The sequence below is a fragment of the Hoplias malabaricus genome, chromosome 15, assembly GCF_029633855.1.
Source record: "Hoplias malabaricus isolate fHopMal1 chromosome 15, fHopMal1.hap1, whole genome shotgun sequence".
Lineage (NCBI taxonomy): Eukaryota > Metazoa > Chordata > Actinopteri > Characiformes > Erythrinidae > Hoplias > Hoplias malabaricus.
The window spans coordinates 18,173,325-18,195,126 of NC_089814.1; the positions used below are offsets into that span (position 1 = coordinate 18,173,325).

Below are 21,802 nucleotides of genomic sequence, written 5' to 3' on the forward strand. Positions count from 1 at the left end.
CACTGGTAATGGGGTCAGTCTTGGCATTGTGTTGTTTATGGCCTCCCTGCACAGTGTAACATTCCTCAGGTGTGGTTTTCACCGTGGCCTTTTTGCCAATGGCTCTGCTTATTGCTGCACTCGAGTTCCATGCTTTGCCCTTTGCTGAGTCACAGGATAGCTTCTGTCCTGGGCTCTGGCTAGTGAGCCATGCCACCTCCTTACTGGGGCACAGCTTTTCCTTCTCGCGCTTTGGAGAAGCAGTTATTTCAGTACTTCGGCCCTGAAGTAGAGAATTAAAACTGTGTTTTGTTGCCACTTTAGTCTGTGCTTTGGAGCTGCTGCAGATATGTTCTGTAACAAAACTGATGTCTGTTTGTGTCTCAGTCTTTTGAATAGGACTTTGTGAAGAAGGCACAAGAGGACCTGTTACTAGGCTTACTTTAACAATGTCACTGCACACATCCTTAGCTGAAGAGGTCAGACATTCATTGTTTCCAGTTGTGTTATATGCTTTCATAGGAGCAGAGGCCCGCTCACAAACGTCCATGGCACGAAGATCCTCTTCATGTTGCATCCTCTTGGAAAGGATAGTTGTAATGAGGCAGGAAGCCATTTTGGCTTTGCCAGAAGTTTCATCCAGAGAAAGGGATTTCTGCAGCCTCTGCTTTCGCTCTTTTTGGGCAGACTTTGGTTCTGAATCATAAGAATCCTGGTGAAAAGTTGCAGGCGTACTGTGCTGACGCTGGAGCATGTCCCGAGGACGGCTTGGTGTAGATGGAACCTGGAGCATATCGTTGTTGTTTTCATTTGTTTGCAAATCTGCAGTGTCCCGTCTTTTCAGTTGAATCTGCCTCTTGGGCACAGTCTTTGCCCCTCTTTTCACCTCTTCGTGGCTTTCTAAGGCCACATCAATGCATTCCAAACTGCTGGCCTCTGAGCAAGCTGAAGTGTTATGGTCGTTTGTTGACATCCGTGGCAACCTGAAAGCACAGTCAAGGGTGCTTCCATCCCAGGGTACCAGATGTGAAGACCAGCTGCTAGAATTAAAAACATCCAAGTAGTTGGCTTCAGGATAAGAGGATCTTGTGTGGTCAAGAATGGCAAGGTGCCTCACTTCAGTGTTTGTCTCAGCTAGCTTTGTTGCCATGCTGTATGCTCCTCGTATATTGTCTGCTGTGTTGCAAGGCTGCCTGGAGCTGCCGTGGGGTTTCAGTGGAAGCAAACTCGACAGCGTGACGCCTTGCCGGCTTTGCTTTTGCCACCTCCAAGAAACAGGAGGGCTCTGTGGTGGCTGTTGGTGCCCAGTTGCGAGGATACGCTCTGAATAACAGAGTGGCGGGATGCCTGACTTCTGCTTGTTGGCTCTGAGTGTTGAGATGCAGCTTTGAGGCAGTTTTCTATTTCGAGCATTGAATGACAGCTCTGCCTGCTTCTTCTCAACCCCTATACCCTGCTCTTCCCCCTCCCACTTTGTATGACCAACCAAAGACCCGCCTTTGTCAGACTGGTTCACTGCACTGCTTATGGGGACCCTCTGTCAAGCTTTGCTGATGTTTTCTGTTTTGTTTTGTTTTGTTTATGTTTTCTTTTGGGACTGATTGAGCATTTAGTTCCTAAAATGTGAAGATCTGTGCTGGAGAAAGATGTTTCAGCAGGCTTGCTTTGGTATTCTTCAGTTAGGACAGGGGTGCGGCTTCACTGCTGGGTGCTATGTCTCTGACCTAGTGAAGAATCAGCTTGAGTACTGCTTCTGAAATAATCCCATGGTTTCAAAACACAGTCTTTCCTAGATGTGTTTGATAAAGTAGGATATTTGTGCTCTGCATCAGGAGAATTGAAATTCATAAGATTCAGATTTAGAATTGTTATTTTAGGACTTGATGGAAAAGGTTTGTGACCGATGAAAGGAATTCATCCTGTCTGCATAGGGATTCTTTGATTTTCTTCTGTGAATTACCAGTTTCCTTCCCATCCTTCACTTTATCATCTTGCAGTAGAACACTATTTCCAGTCAACAAGTGTACTGGTTTTCTCCTCAAGGATCTACAAAGGGTATGCTTTCAGGTGAAGCAGATTTGCATTCTGGCTCAGCATGAGCCGTGTTTTCCTCATCTTCTAAAGCATCACTGTACTCACTATGAGAGCAAAGCAGTGCAGTATGAAATTGATGAGTCATCCAAGGCATCACCAGCCAGCGCTGGCTCGCTCTCTTCCTCATCTCTACTTTGTGTTTGAGGTCTGTTGGCTTTCAGAGTAGAGGACATGTAAGTCACATCTTTCAAAACATCATTTGGAAAGGTCTTCTCTGACATAGTTTGTGGGTTTGTTGTCCTGTAGGACTGGAAAAAGCAGGATGAATTTCTTTGTTCTAAGACCGGAGGATAGACAGACAGTACTGTGGGATTTATGGACCAGAGTGTCACTTCCAGCTTAGCAAAGATAAAGCAAGTCACATGCTCATTATCAGGCAATGAGATGTGTGGCTCCTACAAAAGGGGAAAGAAGAGAAGAAATATATTAATACACATTTATACTTCATATGTTTTAAAAGATAAAAAAAATTAACTTACTTAATTCTGTTTCACATTAATCCCTGGAACAATTGTTTTCACCTTAATCTTAACACGATTCTTACATTTGTATTGTTTATGGAAGGAGCCACAGTAATGTCTCTTGCTCCTGGAAAGCTCTTCCTGTGTTTGTGACTGACTCTGGATGTTTCAGGGGGACAGCTGCAGTAACTCTACATAACGCTATATTGCTCATATGTCAATTCAAAAGCTATCATCTGATCCAAGATACCCACCTGGTGTAAGTTTTCACAGTGGCTTGTGTTGGAACTCATGTCATGGATGAAAAAGTAAAGATTGACATGCATCTTTCAATAAATTTGTATATGGAGCTATGAACAGGAAGTTAAGTCAAGATAACATTCAAAGCCTGTGTAAAAACTAGGGCCGCATATGAGATGAATCTGACCTTACTTTTTAGTTGCTGAAATTTGGCCCAGGTTATGGGGTCCAGGCCCAAGAGGAGCTGAGGTGTTGGTGTGGCAGTTAGCTTTGACAGCAGGTGCTGGTCCGGCTGAGCAGGAGCTTGCCTCTGGAATCCAGCTAATATGGCCAGTGCAGTCACAGGGCTGGCTAAATATAGCTCCCTTAGCCCCATAACACTATCATCAGAGAGATAGCAATGGATCTCTATGGAAAGCACTGGGAAGTACCGGATTTCTAAATGAGCCTTCTAAATAGAGTGGATGCATATGTGACATTTTTTTTCTTACCACTGATTACTTGATCTGTAATGGCTCTGGACTTTGATATGTTCCTGAAGTTGAAAATGGAATATTGCAAAGATGTACCAGGCTGAAAAGAAAGCTTTCATTGTTATCAGGAAGTTAAATACATTGACTTTTTTGAAGAACTGATGTGCTGTACCATTTGTATTTATTGTTTCATGCAATTCTTAAACATGGACCTTCGCTGAATTGGACCATGCAGGCTATGACAGCTGAAGCATGTGTATCAATTGGTTTTGGCAGAGACCAATGTTTTAACAGCATGATATAATGGGCCATATGAATATGAACTCATTGATACATGAGCACTCTGGATGTCTCAGATGTGCATATCACCCTTTGAGCAGACCACAGGGGATAACTAAAACCGGGGTGCTAAGTTGAGCGAAAGGTGTATTATGTGACCAGGGGTTAAAAATACTGCCCCATCTTCAGAAATACTGCAAACAAGTTATTTTAATGGCACAGGAATGCTCACTCATGTGCTGAAATTATATGTCAATATATTTCATGGTATGAAAGGCTTTAAATAAAAACAGCCTCTTGATGTAAATTACATGTCCATGATTTGCAAGACTTGGCTGGACATAAAAAATAAAACTCATGTAGATTTCATATGGTGTAAATATGGTGTAAATTAAATGTGGGGACATAACAGACATAGACTACATATGAATGTAATGGATCAGTATGTTCTTTTCAATACAAACATGTATACAATAAACTAAGAAATAGTGTAAATATATAAAATAAACTAAGAGACATGTGTATTTCTTTGGGATGTGTAAATGAAATGGATCTATGGGATGTGTTTGTTTTTTTTAATCAATGGTATGATTACTGGGTCCTGGTTGTCCTGCAGTGTGATGGTCCCTCTTGTGGCCAAAAGGCGATAAAGCACTTAAAAGTACCGGGGGCTTTTAATTTGTCGTTTTCTGCTTTCATTCGTCCAAAACTAAATAACTACAACATTCATCATTCGTCTACATTCTGGTCTTGTAAAGCATGGGATAATTATAGAGTTATATTTAATACTTTGAATTCGATCATTTTTGTTCTGTAGTTCGTTATAAAATATGTTTTATGAATATTAGCACAATATATTGGTTTTGGTGTGGGTTTTGATTTTTACATATTTACCAAAACTATTAAATTATGATTTATACCGGCCTTATTCATTATACGTCAACCTTGAAAATTATTATCACCTGTACAAATGAACACAAAACCAGCCTCAAACCAGCACCCATATTCCAGAACTTACCGGAACATTCCGTATTTCTGCAGTGAGGGCTAGGACGGTGTATGAGGGCGACTCGGTTTTGATGCCGTCTGTGTATTTATATTTACGGTTATGTAGGTGTCATTTTTAAAAAGAATCATTTAAATTAAGCGAGTGCCCTTGGAGTAACCCGTGTATTTCTAAAGCTTACAGCACTTGGAAAATCTGTTATCACCCGCATAACTCACTGAAATAAAATCATACAACTATTTAACTAATTTATGTTTAATTAATGTTCCTGTGCCTGAAACTTTTTTTTTTCAAGGGACATTTATCAGAGGTTATAAAAAAATAGAACAAATTCTAAAGGAATTACTTTAATTCACGTTGTAATGTTGAAAGAGTCCTAACCAAATCACGCAGGCTGAAAATAAATTTTTAATAAATATGTTCATGTTGTATATCAATTTTAGCTCTTGCGTTTAACATTTAAACACATTTAGTATTGGTCAATTTTATTCTCTCTCTCTCTCTCTCTCTCTCTCTCTCTCTCTCTCTCTCTCGCTCATCCGCTCTGTGGCCACTGGGGGAACACCACACGGGACGAGAGTGAGTGGGAAAAACCCACAATCTAGTCAAAGTTATCAGAAAACGCGGTGTGGTCTGAGGTAAATCTCCTCTGCGGCGGAAGGAGAGTGAGAGGCGGATGAAGAAGAGCTCTGCGGTGTTTCGTTTGTTTGGCTGGTGTTGTTTTCTCCGCGGATGAGAGGAGCTCGTTGGTCTGAGGGACACAGAATGCTCTGAAACAAAGAGGCTCCGGAGCGTCGTGGTCTCTTCACTGGAAACACACGGGCTCTGAGGTAAACGCTTTACAAACTCGGCTTTTACGATATCATTTTCACCGCTTCCCGGCTTGCGTCTCTATGTGTGGAGCTGTGAGAGTGCTAGTTGTCGAGTTTGAGCTGTGTTTTATGACTCGGTCGAGTTTGTATCGAGGGACTCGTGCTAGCGGCTCCTTTTAATTCTGGATTTTCAGACGGCGCTTAGTTTCGGCGTGAAACTGAATAAAGCGAGACGAGCGGTTATTCCATTACTGGTGGAGTGGGAACAAAATGAATGCGGCCACTAACTTACAATTACAGAAATGTTGTTTTATAATGTTGTAGTTGGGCAGAGCCACAGAGGAACCGTTTCAACTTTCTGAACTCACTGGCCGTGTTCGCTAAAGCTCCAGTGGGATGTTGTTATCGTTCATGAACAAGGCGCACTGTGATTTTCATCTGGATTCTGTGGAAGTTTGTTTCCACCACTTGGGGGAAAAAACATTTAATAAGTCGTCGTAATTAGAGTATGTATCACACAGACCCAGTATCTCAGCACAGTGGCTTAGTATTTCACAATGACTCGTATCTAAATAACCCCGTTGCTTAGGATCTCAGAATAATGACTGACCATTTCAATGAAAAAATGGACGAAAGATTGAATTTCAGTTACAAGAGAGTAGGTCATATAAAGGAGATGGGAGCTCAAATTTGTTAGAAAAGGTTTAATTAGTGATGTCGTCAAAATGATATCGATATATTAATTTATATTTGAGAGATGTAATGTAATTGTCCCGTGACATATAGCTCTTTCTGTATAATTCTGTATTAATCCAGAAAACTCAACTCTACTGTATTTGTTTCCTGTATTAAAGTATAGGAACTATCTGAAATTAATATGATATTCCTCTTTCAAAATTCAGATTCAGTTTCTACAGGACACATTCTGTTAAATTTATAATAGTGTGGGGAATATTAAACAGATGTAGGAATATATATTTATCATTGTTTTTTATTATAATTGTGTTGTTGTTGGTTTTTTTTTCATAATTGTTTTTAGCAAAATACATTTGAAATAATGACATGGAATTTAAGTTTTGTGGGAAAGCAGTTAAGTGCTGAATAGCCCTAGGCTTAACTTCTTTGTCTTTGTTACAGAAATAAAGACAAGTTTCTGTGTTATTTTATTGTAGCTAAAGGCCCTCTCTGAATGGGAAAGATGGAGTCAGAGGGACAGTGGTGGAAAAGCCAGCTTGCATCAGACATCCATCAGGCTCTGAGAATTAAGGTGAGTTTTCACAACTTAGATTGAGCTTTATTCATCTGGAAGCTATTGTCTTGCTTCTATCTATTTTTGTATCTAGTTGCATATTTTGTTTGCTTGTCTGAGATAACATCCAAACAGTTCATAGCTACGCAATTTCAGCAGACTTTGAAGCAAAGGTGTGAAATGTCACATGTCCTTTAGAAAACATCCCTCCATTCCCCTCCTCCTAACCAGTGGATAGTGTTCCTGCTATAACAGCAGTCTGCAGTATTGGTACCATAAAAAAGATTGCATCTCTCCCACTTTTAAAATATTAAATATGAATAAAGGCACTCTTTGATAGTATTATTGTTATTAAATGTGACACTATTGACAAACTGCATCATTTCATAAGTACAAAACATATTGATGTACATTTTGTATTTGTGAGAGGGTCTAGAGGAATCATGAATGATTTTTGCTGCATCACGTACTACTGTCATAGCTCCTTTGTTTTTATATTTAATTACATGTTTGATAAATTTAAGATGTCTGGGAAATGGTTTTAGATGCAGCTGAATTTTTGGAGGAGTTTGCTCTGTGCTGGGAGTGTGAGAGGGTTTGAGGAGAGTGGTGGGTAGGAGGATCAAATCAGTGCATTTGCTTAGTCTGGCCTGTTGTCCTTGAAGTGTATCTGTGTGTCGTTCTCTTATTGTCTTGCCTGTTTATGGGGGGCTGTATACCATGCCCACATCCGGTTAAGTATGCAAAGTGGAAGTTCTCTGTTTGTGTTTGTTTATACTTGAGTTTGACTATTCACAAGGAGGCATCAAGGTTAATCTTTGCTATTAATTGTACCTAACACCAATAGATGTTTCTGTAACTGGCAAAACGACGTCTGAAATAAGTCTGGTAATCCATCTTAATATTTATCCTAATGAGATTGATTGTTTAATTAAATTTAATCATATAAATCTAATATGTTAGATAGTTGTATTTTAATGATTGAGTCTAAATAGTTGTGGGTTTCTACTCTAAGTAAGCCAAGGAAAAATATGTTGTGTGTACAATTAATAAACCACAAGTTTTGGAATACTTAATGAAATCCTTAGCCACAGTAATATTTAATTTCAAGAAGTTGGGTATGGCTTTATTCAAGCATTAATTCACTGTTTTCCACATAACTTTGGTAACCCCTAAGATATATCACTAAAGGAGTCTCCACTAACTTTCGTTACATACTCATGGGAATCAATTAAAAAAAGCAGTGCCGTTAGGTACATACAACATGTAGTGAAAAACAGAATAAACAGATGCAGGCCCTTTGAGCTGTGGTTTTAATTTACATGGATTATAGCCTTACAGAATTTTAAGTAAAAAATAAATAAATAAACAAATTGTGCCTTTCACAAAAGATTTAATGTTACCTCCTCCACTCTTAGAGGCTGTAATATGTTTGCATTTTATATATATCATGGCATAAAAACCGTCCACACAGCTATTTGAACAAATCTGAATTGTGATTGAGGGAAATGAACACATGCCTCTTTTGTTGCTGTATTAGCACAGCAGACTAATCTCTTTTTTGTGCTTTTATGCACATTATTCGGTAATGGAATGCAAAAATATTTTATGGAATTAATCATTGCACAGACCAGTGGAGGTTTTGCATAGAGGACTGTTTGAATTATCCCACTGCAGATGCTGTTTTTATTGCCTACTCCACTGCTGAATTTGATAGATTTACCAGCTTGTTTACACATGGCTATAATGAGAAACAGCTCCTTTTAAATGCTGCTTAATAGAACATGCCAGATTAAATTGTCACCTTTATTCACAGAAGAATAAGGATTCCGAAGTCATATGTACACCATGTGGCATTGTCATTGATATTAAAATGCCTACTATAATTAATTTGCCTAAGCAATTGTCTTCAGTGGTAAAAATTTGTGTTAGTACAAATGTGTGAACTGGAATTTTGGTCATTTACTTTATCTTGCGATAAAGGCAACAGAATAAAAACTAACTCTGTAAGTAGGTCAGAAAGGATGAAAGATCGAACTGCGTAGGCTAGTTTTGCGTCAAACACTGTATTTTATCTAGAAATTCTTTCAGAATGCCTTATGTAAAGGACTTTTTCACTTCTCAGACTAACTACCCTGAGAATTATGGCTGTGTTTAGCATGGAGACATGTAGTTGACAAAACGTTTGGCCATTCAAGGAAAGCAGCAGCTGTAGAGTTGTCTGAATTGTGGACGGCCTCCACAAAGGGCTGCTTGAGAGGGTCAGGGCCCAGCCCCTCACCCCCTGAGGGACAGATGGTTGGGAGACATGGCGACTGGTCTGCAAAGGAATCTGCTCTCTATGAAAACCCTTCATAAACTGGCTAGAGAAAATTGCTGGAGAACTTAGCAAGTGTTACTGAATAGTGTTAGGTATGTTGAGGTGTTTTTTTATAGTAGAGATTCTCAATATATCATATGTTAATTATACTCATGATGTTGACCTTTGTACTACATAAGACTGTAGTGTTGAAGTGAGCCCTCTAACAAATCACATTTTGTTTGTGTATGCCATGAGCATCTTAAACAATCCTTTCTCTAAATGAGTGTTTGTGAGTGCTTATCATTTCATGTAATCCAACAGAAGTAAATTATTAAAAGTCAGTAAAGTTACATTCCACTCATGTGTCTTTTCCTTTCTCCACAGGAACTGAAGTTGCCCACATATCATGCCCATTCCCCACAAATTGGAATGAGACGCTACTTTGCCGACCTACTAGCAGTCCTCAGTAATCGCTACCAGTTGTGCCCTACAGCGCGCCACCTGGCTGTTTACCTGCTTGACCTCTTTATGGACCACTATGATGTAGCAGTCAGACAACTTTATGTCATAGCCCTTTCCTGCCTACTCCTAGCCAGTAAGTCAACCCCTTAGTTTATATTTACACTTTGGGTTATATAGGCCTATCACAATAATTACATTGTTGACATTAACTGAATATGAACTTTAACAGCCACCACTCTAATCTACCATTTTATAATGTAGCATATATATATAAAAACAATTTTATCAAAATACGCAAAATTATTATTTTTATATTTATTGGTAACCTAGAGGACATGCTGGCACAAGTACCATGTGACTGTATAGTACAGTGTGTCTCACAAAGCTGTAGTTTAGGCTTATGTGTACATATTTCAAATAATAACATTGCCAAAAATTAGTCTAAAATGTGATTTTGTTTGGCCAGAAATGCATTGTTTAGCATTATATAATATAATGTTGAACAATATAATATATGATGTTAAACAATGTACTATAATATATATTCTATTTTAAATGATTAACAAATTAATGAAATTAAATCAATAAAATCCATATTTAAATACAGAAAAAGAAATTTGGTATGCTAGCCATATACAATTATTGGGATGTTGATTTCTTGCCTGTTCTCAGATTAATTAATAAGAGAGGAATGAATCCATATTTGTATTATAAAATTACAATATAGGCAGATAAATACTTAAAATTAATAATAAAAAAACATACTTCATTGCAACACATTTTATTTATAGAGCACATTTTTCACCAGGTGTTATCACAAAGCAGATTTCAGAACGATGGTTCCTAGCCCTGAGTAGGCAGGGGTGACGGTGGTGAGGGAAAAACTCTACAGAGCATAAGGAAGAAACATTGAGAGGAACCAAAGACCAAAATGGGAACCCATTTTCTGCTGGTCAACACAGGAGCAAGATAAACAATTAGCAGTGTGTAACAATGTCATTTTATACCAGCATGAGACCAGCATGCATTACAAATTGCAGAGTTATAATGATGACACTGGTTTATTGTTTCTCGTTCCGAGTGTGTTATCTTTTGTGTTAATAAAATAACAGTCTGAAGCAGGTAAGGATTAAAACATTCTAGGTGAGGGTGAGACACTCGGGCACATACAGAAGGCTTGATGAGGGATGAACTGGAAGCTTGAGGTATGTTCTGTGTTGGGGATGTGTTAGTGCTGTCTCTTGGTCAGAGCTGGATGGATGACAGGCAGGTGAGGACAACCCATGGCAGAGAAACTTACAAATAGTTAGGTCAGGTGAAATTGCTTTATATCTGCGTGTACGGATTTGAAAGGTATCTGACAGCACAGTAAAATGTGTTCTCTTATTAGACATGATATTATTTATGTTCAGGATTGATCTATGTATCTGTCAAATAACTGTTTATACCAACCACTACCATGTTAATGAGCTAATGGTTTTTGTTGGTAAATTATGGTTTGATGTAGTGTTTGTGTGTTGGAATGTCCCACTCTGTAGTTTGGTCTCTGTATCTTGGAGCCGGCTGTGCCGGGTGCTGTGAAAGTGCTCAGTGCTGCCTGGCAGGCTGCTGCATTGTGCTCTGTGACAGCTGTGTGCAGAAGAGGCCATGGCCCCACAGACCCCTCAGTTTGTCACCAAGGCAACTTTCACATGTACAAATCCAGAGGTCCCCTGCTTTCCGCAGCTTAGTAATTACAGCTGTCCTTGCATGCGTGGATGGAGTGTTAAGACTTCAGCGGTGGATCTGAGGCAAGGCTGAGTTAGTGAGATTATGAAAAAGTTGCTTTAGACATGTAAGAGTGGTGATTGTGAGGCCACACTGCCTGATAGCCTGGATGATTTATTGCTGAGGAAACTAGTAAGACCAACGAAGCACCTATCAGTACTTAAAGGTATGTCGTGAGATGTGTTATCAGCTGCTGCCATGTCTGCTTACATCCAAACAACCTGAGGTACAGATGAGAGACATGGTCAGGTTTATGTGGCCGCATGGCAGTGTTTTAGCAAGGCTTAGGATTTGAGTCATGAATCTTACTCCTTCAAAATAATACAATGTTTCAAAGTTTATAATACAAACTCGAATAAGATTTATCTGACTGTTTTTAGGTCAGTGTGTACAAAAATTTGTAGCATTCCACAGCCTTAAGTTTGATGAAAAAGAGTACTATAGTGTCAAACACAAAGCCTTCCGTGTTTTCCCACTGCACTTCCTTCCCTGTTTGAAACATGGTTCAGTTTGTTATAACAACAGCCTCTTTAAGTCCAGAATCTTTGTTTCCTTCCTCAGACATCCATGAAGACGCTTTATGTCTTTGGGGAGCAGTGCTTGGCCTGGCTGGCTTGCAATTGGCACTGCGCAGGCATTAATTAATTGCATTGGACTGAATGAATAATGACCTTGCTGATGATCCGTGTTTAAAGTATCCCTCCCTTCTCTGACTCATTGATTCACGCGGCTGCTGCTATTGTTGGGTTGCTTTGCAGGCTGCCCGCCTTCTAAGCGCGGATCTGAGAGGGCCAACAGAGGCCTGAAGGACTAACCCTGGGGACACAGCTACATTTCCATTCAAGGCAAAGACATTATTTATTTTGACAAATGGAAGAGAGTTGCTCATTTCGTATAGAAAAATATGCCTGACACAACCCATTAAGTATTTTAGATAATCCTGCCTCAACTAGTCCTCTTAATTTCCGTTTTCTGAAAATCCCTCAGACCTCCAAGTAACTTCGATGTGGTTTAATCAGGACTTTCACCTTAAAACCCTATGCTTCACTGAAAGTCTCAAGTTAACTTTCCACTCTAAAGCTTTTAAAGGACTCTACGTGCCACTGAAGTCAAGACAAACAGCTGACCACCCTTATAGCTGGTGTTTTGATAGTAATGCTTGAGAAGTGGCCTTGTGCAAGTTTTGGGTTATGCATGGATGCACCCTAGCGTCTGGTGTTATCAGCTGTGTTTTTTTGTGAGCGAGGGGGAGTGGAGAAGGCTTTAAATGTGCATACTGGATTTCCTCTCATGTGCCTGGGAAACACTAGTTTTGTTATGCTAACTAGTTTAGCGCACGTCTCAGCACAATGCCTGTCAAAAAAGAGGCCAGCTTTAAAGAGTTACATTTTCTTTAGCCAAACATAGGTCATTCAAAATGGCAAGTAAATGGCACCTCCACATAGTTTTTGTGATGGCATTTCCTGACTTTCCTTCAAAGGATTTGAGTTTTCTGTAGATATGCACAAAATTAAGGATTAAAACTCAATAAACAGTATTTATTTTGAACCTGTCTTTTGATGCAGATACATTAAATGTAGAAATTGGCAGAAACACTACCTGGAGTACAGAAAAATGAAGCACTATTTTTTTGGTTTAATTCACAAAAATATATTTATCACAATAACCAAATGTTGTCTAAATGTTCTGCGTTTATGGAGTGGTATAAATGCATCAAATATTGGTTTGAAATATTGAGCATTCATTCATTTATAAATAAGCTAGTATTTTCTAATATCATCATGGTTCTGATATGACATCACATTGCATTTTATTCAAAACAAAACACATGGTTGCAAGTGGACTTATGTAGTAATTTATTTGTGGCGTGTATAATGTGGCTTGGCACACCGTTTTAAGAAAGTGGTGTAAAATAGTATATCCAACTCTTTCTCCTCTTCTCACCCTTTCCTCTTCACCCCCTTCCTCAGGATGGGGGTGGGCAGGGGGTGTTGTGTAGTCTGAGTAGCCTGAAGGGGCATGTTTGAACTGAAACACACAGCAGGGGTTCCTGATATTCAGATTAGTGTGACGGACGTCCCCCTGAGGTTTGATGCTAATGAAAGGAATTAATACGCCCCAGATAATTGAGAAAAGAGAAGCTTGAACTATGAGTACTGGAGGAATATTGCCCAAAATAAATAAATATATGAAAGCAAAAAAAAAAAAAAAAAAAAAGAGATTAAATATATGAAATACATTACTAATTCAAAATTTAAATGTGTTAGCCGTTAAATCACTGAAAGGGAATGAAAAGTGAATCAAGATAATTGAGATAAGAAAAGCTTCTTGTTCTGTAAGCTAGTTAATATGTTAAATGCTAAAGTGGCATTTGATTTGCAAATTTGTGAACACCTCATCTTCAAAGCATCTTAGCACACACATTCAAGTTGTGAATAGGCTGACATTTAAAAGTAAACCGTTTTCAGCAGGTAATAAAACATCTGTAAGTCAATAATTATAATACAACCAAGGCATTCTGAGAGGTTTGATGAGAAATGCTGCAAATCCAGTCTAGAGATGCATCATGTCCTTTATTGCAAGGGCTCAGCTTTTCACAGTGATGGTCATGGGGACTAGATATCCAGTGTGTAATGCCCATAGAAATTACACAATTGAAAGTTGTTACATGTTAGAACTACATTGCCTGTTGCCGTAGATTTGTTTGTTTTGCAATAATTGTACCCTGAAACCTTTTAAAATTCAGTTCTTTTTTTCTGGAACATTCTCAACTCTTTTTTTTTTTTCCCCCCACAGCAGTAGGTTGCTGCTCTTGTTTTCCTTCTTGTTTTTGTTATGAAAACTGACAAACCAGAGCATGCAGAAAAACATGCAGAATTGACATTTTAACAAATATTCCGCTCTTTTACAAATGTCAAAACTTAACTGATAAGGCTATAGTTGCACTGATAACTATCATTGATTCATTGCACCATTTTGCATCAATGTACTCACTATATGTTAATGACATTATTCATGCGTGGCACATGGTAGGTGGAAACCACACTCCTTGAGGAATGCAGGTGTGACCACAGCTCGGAATTTTACTGAAGCTTTGCTCTTTGGCTAGGGAGCCCTTCACACCCGCCACAGATCTGAAGACTAGGGGCCTCTGTGAGCACTGAAGCATAAGCTGGAGAGGTCAGGGGTCATGGGGCCTTTATTGTTAGGGCATCCGACTGCAGGGGAAGTAATACAGGGGAACCCAGGACTTTGCTGTAAAGATATTAACACCTAGAGAGGGTGAGGGAACAGGGAGGGAGCATATACAGGAAAAGAATTCTAGTCAGGGGTATTTACCACATGCCAGTGGCTTTCTGTCATTAAGGAAACATGCAAATTCTTCCTTTACTGTTTTAATCATTTCAGCATGCCCATTTTAAAGAGCAACACCAGCTGCCTATTAGCTTAGCCTCTATTCTTCATGCTTCTTTAAGATTTTGGGATGTCGTTATGATGCAATCATGGGTGTGGCTATATTATGCAAGGCAAACATAGATTTTGATGGTTTTTTTTTTTTTTTTTTTGCTGTACCTGGAGAACCTGCTGTCGCATGGCAAATGATTTAAATCAAACACTACCCGGAGACTTCTTTCAGAGGTTACCCGATAAACAGACATATCTCTTGTCAGCAGACATAAACAATAATACACCACAAGATTAACTACCAGACAATATTATTGTCATATTCAGCTAGTTTTGCTCTTTAAAAATGTAAGTGTTACATGGTGGTGGTTTCTGGAAATGACCTTATCTGATTCTAAGGGCTGTATTCAAAAATAAGCTGAATTTGCAGATTCATTCTGTTGTGTAAGCACACAACCAGGTGAGGGATTTTATGTCTTGTCTGTGTGCTTAGAATTGCTTATTCTGGCTGGCCGACTGACATCTCTGAGGTTGCTGTGCTTGATGTATTGACTTTGAAATGTGTGAATGGTGGTTCTTTGGGATGACCACCCCCTTCCCCTTCATCCATTTGTCACACTGTAGTTATGAGGCTTTATGTCCTTTTTTTCTGTTTATATTTTTTCTATTTTTCTATATTTGAACCATGCTGGTACTGATAATTTCAACATGCCCATTTTAATTAACACCAATGGAATTAAAGAACAAAGTGGATTTATATGCTTCAGTTGCAGATGCAAATTATGTAATGGTTGGATTGCACAACAGCTTTTGTGATAATACTCTTTGGAATAATGACATCACAAATGTCAGGAATATGCAAATGAATCATCTAACTCTGTTAGTGTTTCAAGAAGCCAGTCTGCACATTCTTGTGTTTTACCTTAAATAAACGTGACCAGCACTTGAGAAGGTTTTCAGTTAGACAATGAGCTGAATCAGCCATGGGAATTAAACACAAATGGCCAAGGACTGCTTATATAAAGCTTCTTAACTACATTTCATTGTATGTACATTTGCAAATGCAGTAAAATAAACAGTACCAATGCAGTAAAAAGTATTAAAATGCAGATCATTTGGTGCAGTTGCCTAGCATCGCCTAAAAAGTCTGCTCTTTCAAACTAGAATACATATATCTTCTCAGTTTAAAATATCAACATATTCCTTATATAAAATTTTCCTCAGGTTTTTTTTATATATTTATTCTTATAGTGTATTTTTTCTACTGCTTCTTAAAACAGAAAATGTAAAAAAAATTTTACTACATGTCCTACATACACTCTGCAGTCTCAGAAGAAATAGATATTTCTGCTCAGTGATTAATTCTCTCTCTCTCCCTCTATTTTCCTTCCATTAGGTAAGTTTGAGGAGAAGGAGGACCGTGTGCCTAAGCTGGAGCAATTGAACACACTGGGCTTTATGTGCAGTCTGAACCTAGCCCTCAACAAGCGCGACCTCATCAAAATGGAGCTGCTGCTGCTGGAAACATTTGGCTGGAACCTGTGCATGCCCACGCCTGCTCACTTCATTGACTATTACCTCCATGCGGCTGTACAGGAAGGTGACCTGCATAACGGCTGGCCCCTGACCTCACTGTCCAAGACCAAAGCCTTTATGGATAAATATGCACACTACTTCCTGGAAGTCTCCTTACAAGGTGAATCTGAGATAGAAACTGACTTAAGACTGAGTTGTAGCATAATGATCAGAGTAATATTGAATTATTGGTTGTACTTATCATTTTCATAATAAATTAATAAATAGTTAAAAGTATGCCTGCCACACTACATGCACGGATGTGCATTTCATTTATTTGTGTTTAATGTTTTGACATGGACAGTGTGCTGCTGATTAGGTCTGTGAACTTCCTTTTCTAAGGCTGAAAATGTATGTCTTTTTTTTCTAGACCATGCCTTCCTGAGTTTTCGACCCTCTCAGGTGGCTGCTTCCTGCATCGCTGCTTCTCGTATCTGCCTGCAGATCTCTCCCAGCTGGACCACAGTGCTTCACCTGCTCACAGGCTATTCCTGGGACCATCTAACACAGTGCATCCAACTCATGTTGCTGTAAGAGCACAGTGTCCTTTCCACTCATTTTTGAGCATTTAATAAGGAGTACATATAATTATAAATGGTAGTGATGTACAATTCATAGATGTGTTCAACAGCATTGAGCTAGGCTAAATATATTCTGATTATTTTCAGATGTTGTCTGGAGTTTCACAATTTATGTATAAATACATGTGTAGTATAGTTTTTTTTTTTTTTTTCTTGCAGTGCACATGATAACGATGTGAAAGAAGCTAATAAATCCAAATCGTCTCCCTCGCCCAGCCAAGTCAGTCTGCAGCCACAGGCACATGCCTCTCCTGGTCCAGCCGCTTCATCCCTGCAGAGGCAGCCCACCTCCAGCTCTCAGCAGCTGCTTCTTCAGGCAGCCGCTTACCCGCAACTCTCTCAGCTCTCTCAGCACTCCCCTGCTCTATCCCAGCTGCACATGCTGGCTGAGTGCCAGGCTCTGGGTCCTGTGGGTTCACGCGATTACCTCCAGCCTCACCAGACTAGTCTTCTCTCCGCCTCTCTGCCATCCAGCTCCTTCCCATCCTTCCCCAGCTTGGCATCTGGTCTGTGTGGGCTGCCCCTCCAGGGTCCCTTATCCATGCAAGTAGGTGTGGGAACGGAGCCTCGTCACTGTGTGAGTCTCGCATACAGCAATGGCTACCTAGGCTCCCACCACACCTTCACAGCCAGCTGCTTTGACAGGTGACGCCAGGAGAGGGAGGAGAGACTGAACTCGACTCGTCCACTGTCCTCCGCCCTCTCCACCTCCTCCTCCTCCTCTTCCTCCACGGCCCCCATCACAAGTCTCGAAGGGCTCCGGCTCAGCCAGAGGCGCAAACTTTCCAAACACAAAACCTGTAGTCGAGCAGACCCAGCAGAAGTCATAGTATTAACTTAATGCAGGTTTTCATGTGGGTTCTCCATTTTTTTATTTTATTTTCTTTGCCCCTTTTTTTTACCCCATGCAGGTGCCTATTTCTCCTGCCATTTCAGAAAGGGCTTTCTACATTGCAAAGACTAATAATTTTGGTGATTTCAGACTAAAATGGTATGTTTTTTTTCTGCAAGATTCAAATGGAGAAAATTGGGAAAAAGAAGAACATTTCAAGCACCAGATATTAGACTTTTAACCACTTGAAAATGTCTGGAACATCTGGAACATTTTATGTCCAAACAAAGCCTTAAGAAGAAAAACAGTGGAGTTTTTGAAATTTCACACTGGATTCACTGTGTTGTCCATTGATGCTGCTGCCTTAAAAATTATGTGATGGCTTTATGACCAAGAATCTTCCCTTTTTGGTATCATATTACAGTGACAACCGCATATCAGGGAGGTACAGATTACTTGAAAGGAAAAGAGAAATAATGCCATTGAAACAGCTGATGTTTGTATGAAGCGGTTAATTTGTAAATGTTTTTTTTTTTGGTGTGTGTCTGCTTTAAAGGTGAATACAGCATCTGTAGGGAGTGTTGATGTTACACTGTGTCGCTCTTGGCGCACAGCCCTGTCCCTCTGGTTTTCCTGCAGGCAGATGGAGGGAAAAACCCCAGGGAATAGAGGCATCTGTCCTACCCTCTCTGTAGCTCATACTGGAGGAAGCTGAGCTTTACAAGTTTCTTACCCAGGGGGGAAAACCTTGATTCATCCATGTTAAGCTCAATACAATTGAAAGATGTCTTCATTGTCTTTTACCTCATCCTTTTAGTCACTGTGGTCCTTGCAAATTACCTCACACGGTTGCTGTTATTTCAGACAGTCATTGTCCCTTCACATTTGCTTGTAACTGGTAACAAACAGTGATTAGAAGACATTTGTCATATGAAGCAGAATATGAAATTTTACAAGGATCCATAATCCATACTACTGATATTATTTTTTTTTTTTTGTGTGGGGTGATGGTCACTCACAGATGGATATCTGGTAAACTTGGTGACACTGTGATTGGTTGAGATGACTGAGATGGCAAACTCTGTCCCATTTTATGGAACATTATCATTCCAAATTCTTTTGTCTTGTGAAAAATGGGCACTGAAAAACTCTTAGGTAATGCAGGATTTTCGTGGACCAGACCACCCACTCTAAATCATGGTTGCCATGGCATTGGTGTAACTGAATTTAAAAGATTAGACTAACTTTAAAGTCAACTCTGTCCATTTTTCTCAGGTTTTGGTGGACTTTTACAGGGATGTCAACTGCACAACATGGTGTTAACCGGCAGCAAGACCAAAGTGTCTGCTTTATTTCCTGCTAAATTATAAGCTTTTTTTAACCACTTTACTGGACTTTGGATCAAAATCATTCTCTTATAGTCCTGAACTTTGAACTACCTCAATGTATGCCAATTTTGTTTGTACTGATATTGCAGGACTTACATTTTTATAGTTTTAATTCATTCTTTCTGATTGGTCATAAGGTCCAGTATTTGTTTTAATTCCCAAAACATTTTATTCCTTTTTATGTATTTTATTTTTAAGTCCTGTTTCTTATGTAGGTAGATGCATCATGTTCACTGTAACAGATATATGCGCTGTTGTGTATTTCGGTTCATTGTAAAGCCTTTGTGTGTGCAATATGTTAACCCTTAGTTTCATCTGTTACTTTAGACAACATTTTTTAAACCATGGCTTCATTTTTATTTTTGTTTTTAGAATTAGCATTTTAACAGTATATTGCTGCTGAATGGCAGTGATTATATTTTCCAACAAGAAAATGTTGCACATTGCAACCAAATGTCTCTTATCTCTAAAAGTTTAGTAGACCAGTGAGTAACAAAAGGGTTCATTCTGTGGTCTATGGTATTATTTAAAAGCCCAAATTACTGTACGAGAAAGAGGCCTATGGGGATTGGGGGTGGGGGAAATACAATTTGGAAATAATTGACAAACAGAAAATAAAAAACATCTAAAAAAGCAAATCAGTAGATGAAATGTCTGTTTTAGCAATATCCTGTGTACTGAAAGAAGTGAATTTGCATAGCTCAAGGGTTGTTTAATATGAATGTCTGGACTCAATGCACATGAAAAGCTTGGAGGGGAGGGAAGGGGGTGCTCCATTTTGACTCCACCCCCAAATACCATTGACATCCCCCTCCCCTCCTTCACGAGCTGGACAGAAGACAATGGAGGAGATTCCTGCCCCGCATGGCTCTCTTTCCTGTCACTAAACAGCCCTAAACAAATAACACCCTATCACAGTGCTCAACAGTGGAACCCTGCTCAAAGAGCAGCTGATAAAATTTCAGCACTCAGAAAAATGCTTTAATAAGAGATAATGTCCTATAATGGCCACTAAAAGACAATCAAAAGCAGCCTGTCTTTGAAGTATTTCACTGATGTTATCACATGTAGTTAATGAAAACTACTCAAAAACACATGGGGAATGTGTTTATTTTTAAATATCGGATGTGCTTCAATTGTGGAAAGGATATTTAATTCAAAATATATGAATCAGTTGCTTCTAAATATGCAAATGGGGATTGCAACGAAATAAACACTTTTGTAAAGCAGAATGATACTTTTGGGAACACACCTTCAAGAAATTAATTTTAAAACCCCACTTTTTTGGATTCAGATCAGTTCATTGGTAATAATAAATGTACACAGTGTAGAGGGCTATGTGTGTTTACAAACGTGTAGTATTTAAAACAAACAGAAAACGAGCACTTGAGCTTCTAGTCTGATATAATATTTTAAGGCTTGGACATATGTATTGCTGTTAGAATGATCACTTTACAGGAGAAAGAAAAAACCTCCTTTTCAGGGTACATCAATACACAAATGTATTGCTTTAGTGTCAGGTTTTCACACAACATCCACGAACAACTGCCATTTTTGTATTCTGTTAAAAGACAGATAATAACTTAGGGCATGTTTACTATAAGGGTCTAATCAATGAGTCCAGAATTAAATAACTAGTGTTTCAATTACCTTCTAACTGCAAAGTTTAAACCAAATCTTTTTATTTTTATTTGAAATAACATCATAGATAGATAGATAGATGAAGAAAGACTGAAACTGGAGAACAGGATGGATGTGTGACGCTGGATTAGTGTGTCTGTTGAAAGCCGTCTTATCTGAGTAATTAAAGAGATTGGGTGGGAGAGAGAGGGAGGTAGGGCGGGGTGAGTCTCCTTTGTGTGAGTACTCTGTGGGGGGCACATGTGCGGGCCTAGGGAGGTGGGCCACATGTCTGAGCCGGTGTGATGAGGGGATGGGGTGGTGGTGAGGGGGGCTGTTGGTAGAGGGCAGTTGGGTAATGGATCATTTTCACAACCTTTGTTTGGAAAGCAGGGGAGGGGGGGAGGGACTGGCACCATTTTTAATTATTAGGACAGGGTACTTGCAAGCTGAAACATCCTCCCCCTCTCATATTTTGTTGCATTAGCTGTGTGTATCTCTCACATTTAATTGTGTGGTATTCTCTGTGTCTGCTTTGTAGCCCACCTTTCTGTTTCTCTGTATTTCTCACTGTTACTTTATTACCAGTGCTACTGTATTGTCTGCTGCTCTCTCTCTCTCTCTCTCTCTCTCTCTATTGTGAGCGTCACTGTGGTGTAGTATCCAGTTAAACATTAAACCTCCACTAGTTTAAATATGTTAGTTTAAATGCTACTCTGGCTGACAGATGGAAGCAGTTTTTTTTTTGGAGAGGGGGGTCATCTCTTTGATGAGACTGAGTTAAAAACTAAGAGAATAAAGGAATGCTCTGCTAACATTAATCCCTTTATCAGTTCTGAGAAGCTGCTCTAATGCAGTGATGACATTGTGTAGAACAAAGAGGGCTGTGAGGCTTTGTTAGAGGACAGCGTGCCCTGGGGTGAGTGAGCAGTTTGAAGACTGACTGCCCTCCAGTGGTGGCCGTTGAAAATGTGGTGTGTGTTTGTTTTTTCATATATACAGAATATTTAAGGTCTACGTAAAAAGTTGCAGACATTTGACAGCTCCTATTTTTTTACTATTATTTTATACTATTTATTGCTCTTATGTATACTACATAATTGATTATATTATTATTTTTTATTTAAATATGTGTATAATTAGAGCATTTGAGGGTCTTATAAAGCCAATATACAGGCAGCATATCGTCACTACCAGAGCAAAACCTTGTGATCTCCAAGTGTGAGTGAATGCGTGTGTGTGTTGCCCTGTGAAGGACTGTCCCCCCCCTCCAGGGT

At 39.3% G+C, this 21,802-nt stretch overlaps 1 protein-coding gene across 1 annotated transcript; it reads left to right on the forward strand.

Annotated features, from left to right (window-relative positions):
- Window positions 1-5,088: 5,088 nt before the first annotated feature.
- On the forward strand, window positions 5,089-20,063 carry ccnjl (cyclin J-like). The gene is made up of 6 exons (XM_066646734.1): window positions 5,089-5,362; window positions 6,517-6,611; window positions 9,280-9,490; window positions 15,926-16,225; window positions 16,475-16,634; window positions 16,845-20,063. The coding sequence occupies exons 2-6, from the start codon at window positions 6,534-6,536 to the stop codon at window positions 17,332-17,334; spliced, it is 1,239 nt and encodes a 412-aa protein (XP_066502831.1). The 5' UTR covers window positions 5,089-5,362; window positions 6,517-6,533; the 3' UTR covers window positions 17,335-20,063.
- Window positions 20,064-21,802: the final 1,739 nt, after the last annotated feature.